The sequence below is a fragment of the Lupinus angustifolius genome, chromosome LG18, assembly GCF_001865875.1.
Source record: "Lupinus angustifolius cultivar Tanjil chromosome LG18, LupAngTanjil_v1.0, whole genome shotgun sequence".
In the NCBI taxonomy this organism is placed as follows: domain Eukaryota; kingdom Viridiplantae; phylum Streptophyta; class Magnoliopsida; order Fabales; family Fabaceae; genus Lupinus; species Lupinus angustifolius.
The window spans coordinates 14510353-14517350 of NC_032026.1; the positions used below are offsets into that span (position 1 = coordinate 14510353).

General features: G+C 29.9%; 1 protein-coding gene across 1 annotated transcript in view; it reads left to right on the forward strand.

Moving 5' to 3' along the window:
* Nucleotides 3692-6998, forward strand: part of LOC109332657 (calcineurin B-like protein 1) — a 4811-nt gene continuing 1504 nt past the window's right edge. Inside the window, exons 1-5 of the mRNA XM_019567671.1 lie at nucleotides 3692-3855; nucleotides 4264-4346; nucleotides 4769-4828; nucleotides 5162-5270; nucleotides 5366-5418. Of these exons, the coding sequence (XP_019423216.1) occupies nucleotides 3777-3855; nucleotides 4264-4346; nucleotides 4769-4828; nucleotides 5162-5270; nucleotides 5366-5418 (384 nt within the window). The 5' untranslated portion in view covers nucleotides 3692-3776. The remainder of the gene's footprint in view (nucleotides 3856-4263; nucleotides 4347-4768; nucleotides 4829-5161; nucleotides 5271-5365; nucleotides 5419-6998) is intronic.

Consider the following 6998-nt stretch of genomic DNA (forward strand, 5'->3'; position numbering starts at 1 on the left):
TTCTGAAATTGAAATTAGTGATGAAATGCACTAGTAAATATCTAGCAAACCAAAAGAATATGAAGCAGCCACGTTTGGTTGTATCGCACTCAATGAGCCTAACTCACCGATTCGCTAATTATTACTAGTTGAATCCCCGTCATATATCATCAAAATAAATAAAGAACATTATACTTCATTATTCTGTTTAGTGTGAACGTGAATATGTAATTAAAAGAAAGTATGAATATGAAATTAGAATTACTAATATAAAAATATATTACATTTATGAGAGAGAATAAGAGTTTTTTAATTATTGTAATAACATCTATAAATCATTATTGATTCTTAAATAAAAATAATATAAATAAATAGTAAATAATATATTAATGATATATAAATTTTTACAATAACAATATGTATGTATTACATTTTATTTAAACTTTATGGTGACACGATTTGGTCGGAAAGTGTCACCTCTTAATCTCTAATATTATTGTTATTAGGGTTGACACTGAATTGAACCAACTTGATATTAGTTTAAAATTGAACTAATTGTTATTTAGCTTGTCAAACTTAATTTACAAATCAAATGAGCCAAATTTAATCTCGTTAAATAAACCAATCAAACTTGAGATGGATATAGTTCGACTTGTTAAGTTAACTAATTTTTTATATTTATTATTATTGTATATATAAACAAGGTTATATATATATAATATTATTAAGTATGTGGATTATACAAGTGAATCAATTTGAATTGAACCAAATAGATTGTGAACTTTAACTAAGTCGTATTCGAACTAAAAAAATAACTCATCAAATTTGAGTTTATAAATTTATCGAATTAAACTCTAATTTGACTTAGTTCGACACATTTCAAGCCTAGTTGCTACATCAGGGAGGGTATTAATGAATGTTTTATTTAATTGGTCTACCTGAACTTGTTGTTTTATAAAAAATACTCCACTCCATTTTTTTTAGTTTTAAATGTCCGTTTCTTTTTGTTTTAAGCTTCTTCTTTTTTCAGAACCTTTATAGTTTTAGAGCTTATTCGATTTTTATAATTTTACTGTATTCAATAAATATACTATCATATTTTTTTTTACTTAATCGATTAATTAAATGGTTCACTTCTTAATGAAAAGGAGGTAATTGATATTGGGATGACAATAAAATTGAAGTACCAAATCACCCTCATAAACCTACCTAGTAGATTAATAGAGGTAGAATTCCTTAACATGTCAATTGTCAAACTACTCCATAATCCATCCATAAGTATTAACAAATAACATGAGGTCAACTTGGATTAAACACCATATTCAATCTTATCTCAAGAGTGCCAATAATATTTGTTTTAAATAATGTCACATCAAAATTTCTCTCATAATCGAACACTCATATTCTTCTAATTATAGCACATTTGCATGCTAGGGAAGTTTATCTCATTGATTGGAAAGGGGACACCCCAAACACTAAATAATATACCACTATTTCAATATGTAGGACTATTGGAGTAGTTCCTTCTTAATCTAACACGTCCATTTGGTGTCTCATTTTTTTTTTGTCAAAGATGTAGCTATTGATACAAACGTATTAGTATATAATGCAGTGAAAATATAAATAAATAATATTATGAGGGATAAATCCTCAGGTATGATTTAAGATGAATACGATGCATATCTGTTGTCCCACACTTAATACTATTCCATGTATCGTGACCTTATGATTGATTGAAAAATATATACTTAAATTAAAATTTAATTTTTAAGTAATTTCCTGACCAATAGATATGCACCCGACCAATAGATCATACATGGTACTATAAATATTGAGTACTAACACAACCTCTCTAACAAAGGTTGTAACACATCAATCTTGCCATTTTTCAAACAAAGCTTTTCTGCACGGATGCGTATTAAACATTGCTATATATATCATGCTAATTGGATATTTCAACTATTGGTAAAGTTGTCCTATGTCCTTCACTTAGTAACTTAAGAATTATTAATACATATACTTTATTTTAGTCTATAACTTTTATTTATGAATGTATTTTAAAAAATGTCTATACACAGTACAATGGATCATACAATTAATGTCTATTATTATAAATCAAGTCATGCTTTTGATTTTTTACATTTTTATTTTTAGGGTCTAATTAAGGAATGTATTTTTTTTTTGTTATCTTAAGGAATGTATTAAAAGTACTTATTACAGAGTAAAAATAGTAAGAATAAAATAAGATAAAAGAATTATATCGGCTAATTGACAATCTGATCCCTTTTATTAATAGTATATGTTAATTAACAATAAAAATTATATCATGTTAATTAAAAAAAATTAAACATTCATTATTATTATTTTTTCTTTCATTTTCATTAGTACAGCATAATTTAATACATGATTTAGGAGAACCGGAAAATATACATATATAACAATCTTTATGGGAGGAAAGAACCAACTTTTGGATCAACTACAACAATAAAAATCTCCTATATTCATTATTCCATGTCACCTTTGACACAAGTAAGAAACAATCATCTCGTTTAACAGTTAAATTAAAAAACAACTTATTAAATTATTTGTTTCTTATTATTGGTAAAAAAATAATAGTTTTTCAAAGAAAAAAATGTATATATTGACAGTATAATAATTTTTTTACACTGCCATAACATTATATCATATACTAAATTTTTAATCATCATTAACTCTTAAATAAATAAATACAATTGAATGATAGATAATTTATTAAATGTATATAAAGTATATAGACATTACACTCTATTTTAAAACCATTAAAAAACTTATAATATATAATAAGAGGTGAGACTCAAGCAACTTACTAAGCAAACATATGACTATTGGATTTAATATGTATACACCAAGTGTTTTTTATATTATTATCAAATTATCTACTATTAATTTATTAATTATTATTAACTTTTAAACAAAAGTAATACAAATTAATTGTGTATGAGAGAAACTCATACCTATTTAGGCAAAGCCCTCACCTTGTATAAAATTATTATTAGTTAATGAAGAAGTTAAATTAGTAAATAGATAATGTCATCACCTTCTTCCATAAGAGAATGTAAGATATTATAACGCTGGCTATCCCGTTTCCAAACATTGCTTGGTTATAGAGTTTCATCTCTCTCTCTCTCTCTCTTTCTCTCTCTCTCCCTCTCTCTCTCTCTCTGCGTACGTTCGTTCTCTCTTCTTTCTGGCTTGCATGCCACCGCAAGGTTCGTATACCCATATACACTACGTACTGCATCATTATGTTATTACTATTTCAACAATACAATGTCAAATACTAAATTTTTCATGTTGTTGCCGAGTTTCATTTCCCTCGTTTTTCTTCATGCATGTTTCATCCTATATGCTACGTACCCACATTCTTTCATATCAAGTATGAATAACATTCATTGATCAATTTCCTTTGTTTTATTTGTTTTGCATGTTCTACGTGCATGAGATTAAGACAAGAGGGAGAAAAAATACTCTCAATTCTTTAACTATTTAGATTGCTTTGATTCACTGGTCAATGATTGTAAAAGTTACGTTATTAATTTGTGCAACGCTTTTTGTTAGGTCTTTTTTAAAGATTATTGATTTGCTATTATATTTACTATTTTCTTATTGTATAGATAAGTTATTCGTTAATCACTATTCTTACTAATTATTTGAAGTTGGGTTTGCAGTTGCAATGTGATGATGATTTTGATAATAATTTATAGTGAAATCTGAGCTCTGTTGTAGTGCAAGCTGCATTGCTAGCATTTTCGCCATAAATGGGTTGTTTCCACTCTAAAGCAACAAAGCAATTTAATATGCAGGAAGACCCAATAATCCTTGCGTCAGAGACTGTTTGTAAGTTATTTATTATATATAAATAAAATCACCAAAAGCTACAATTCCTGCACAATTATAATATTTCTCCTAGCTATTTTTTGTTAAGATCACATATTTGTCTATACAATTGTGCATAATTGGGTATATAAAATGTTAAGTATGTAAATGGTATTTATACTGCATTTGTGTCTTCTTGCTGAAACTTGCAAGACGGTCAAAATATTAGTGAGACATTTTGGTTCATCATCATCTCAAACTATTGATAATGGATGTAGTGATTGCACATAGTCCTACATGTCTAGTTACATAACAAAACAATTACTATCATTATGATGCATTTATAATGGAATTTTTCTATATCCTTTTCTGATGCAATGGTATTTAGATTTGTAGTTTAAACTTGTGTTTTGATTTTTGGTTTCTCAGTCACTGTTAGTGAGGTTGAAGCACTGTTTGAACTTTTTAAGGGCATCAGTGGCTCTGTCATTGATGATGGACTAATAAACAAGGTACCATGCCAAAAATTCCTTCTTTCTGCAATAATTAGTTTATAATGGTTGCTAGTTTTGGTTATTTCTAACTTCCTTTGTTCACTGTTAAACTAATTAATTATAATTTTAAGAATTCTCTCATTGTTTGTGTTTTGTTAGAAGAAGAACTCAGGCTGTCACTTCTTTTGCTTGCAATGTCAATATTAAGAATTTTCATTTTAATCTATTATGTATTAGTTGAAGATAAATGCTTGCATTTTCTCAATGATCCTGCCAAAAATGAATGATCTACAACATTTTTTTATTCTAGTTTTTTTGCCCTATACTGTGAACTACTTTGTGCATTTGCTTATTCAATTACCATTTTGGTTATTAGTATCATTTGTGTTCTTCTGTATTTCCCTCTATGTGTGAAAAATGAGAGTGTTCATTATTTGCAGGAAGAATTTCAATTTGCAATTTTCAAGAGTAGGAAGGAAGAGAATCTTTTTGCAAATCGGGTACTATACAAAACCCTTTTGCTTTTTTAACAACAAACCCATAATAGTAGGTTTTGCAAGCTTCTCTGAATGCCAAGCAAAACAGCACTAGTTAGAATTTAGATAAATGATTTACAATGCAAGCAGGTGACAAAAAATGCACTTTCACTATATTGCTTTTGAAAGAAACTCTCAATTTAATGAACTTTGTTAGTTTATTATTCCATCTTTGATCATATATCATGCTCATGTGAAGCATTTTGGTATGAACAAAATAATATGTCTATCTCAACATGAAGTAGCTTTTTCTATTGAATGTCACTATTATTGATATCATGAATTTTGTATATTCAGATCTTTGATCTCTTTGATGTGAAGAGAAAGGGAGTCATTGACTTTGGTGACTTTGTTAGAGCACTCAATGTTTTCCACCCAAATGCACCACAACAAGTCAAGATAGATTGTAAGTTGAAGATTGAAACCTCAATTCAATGTGGATTATTCTTAATTCCATGTCTGGTTGTACTATCATAACATATGTTTTGGATTTTCATGCAGTTTCGTTTAGGCTCTATGATTTGGACAATACAGGCTTTATAGAGCGTCATGAGGTAAGATGCTGATAGTTTGTTCATACACCTAGAAATTCTCATAAGCCTACATGGCATGGTGAATGTAATCAATGATGATAATTAATTGCGAGATTTTCTCCCTTAACAAAGTTTGAGAATAATAAATATATGATTCTTTATCACTTTTTTTTTTGATCAGCAATGAATTATATTAAATAGAGAAAAAATTAGGAGAACAAGTGGTGCTCCTATCCACAAAAAAAACCTTTACAAATGCAAATTCAAACAATTTGAAGGGCTCCACACCCAATCCATGAACGAGTAAGAGAATGTAGGAGATCTAGCAGAGATAATGTTCCAAGAATGAAGCTGAATAACAGAAATTACCTCATCAAGATTACAAGGGGAATTATCAAAAATAGCTTTGTTCCTTGCCAACCAAAGAGACCACAAGGTGACAAACCAGATAGACATCCACTGATTATGATAAGGATTTCCTAGCCGCAAATAAGACCAATGATATAGGAAGTTATTCCTAATTCCAGCTGGAAATACAGAATTAAGTCCAAACCAGGAGAAAATAGATTGCCATACATCATAAGCGAAAGAGCAGGAGAAGAACAAATGATCAACAGATTCTTCTACCATTCCACATAATACACATCATGTTTGTACTTCATCCCTCAGAATACCTCTCCTAACCAAATTTAGGCGGGTTGGAATACCATCTACAGATAACCTCCAAACAAAACATCTCAATTTAAGCGGAAACATTGGATCCCCATACTTTTTTATAGAACCACGAATCATAGCTATTATCCTCATTCTGTAAGGCCTTATAAGAACTTCTAACCGAGTAAGTTCCATCTTTTTCATGCACCCAAAACCACCCATCAGCACAATCCTGCAAAATCCTGACATCCTTTAAAGAATTAAGAAGGGCATCAGCTTCCTCTTTTTCCCAAGAAAACAACAGTCTACGCCATTCCAGATTCCAGCACCAAACATTATTCCTCCAATCGCCCAATGAGCTAATATAAGCATTTTTGTCCAGAGCAACCTGAAATAACCTAGGGTAAAGACAGTTAAAACTCACATCCCCAAACCACTTATCTTTCCAGAACGAAGTAGAAAATCCCGACCCGACTCTTCTGATGACCCCCCCATAAAACCAACTGTTTTGAGTCTAGTCCTAGAAACAGAAATAGTATCAATTTCATCTCCTCCGTGACCATCATCTATAAAGAGGACAACTTCTATTTCTGGTTCATCTAGAGATAGTGTGGCCACTTGAAGAGTTCCAGCACTATCAAAGTCTTCCCACGCATCTCCAGCAATGTCCCACATCTTAGTATCCCTTTTTCTGTTTGCTCTTCACAACATACCTATGGCGGTAGAGGCAGTAACACTAAGCACCTGCTGGCGACGTTATGGATCGGAAAATACCAGCTATTCAAGGTCAATGTGGTGTGATGGTAGTTGATATGATGTGAAAGTGAGTGTTTATTGAAAACAAATCTATCTTATCATAAAAACGAATCTATATATCTTATATTTTATTGAAAACGAATCTATATATCCTATATTTTATTGAAAACGAATCCGATACGTGTCTTGAT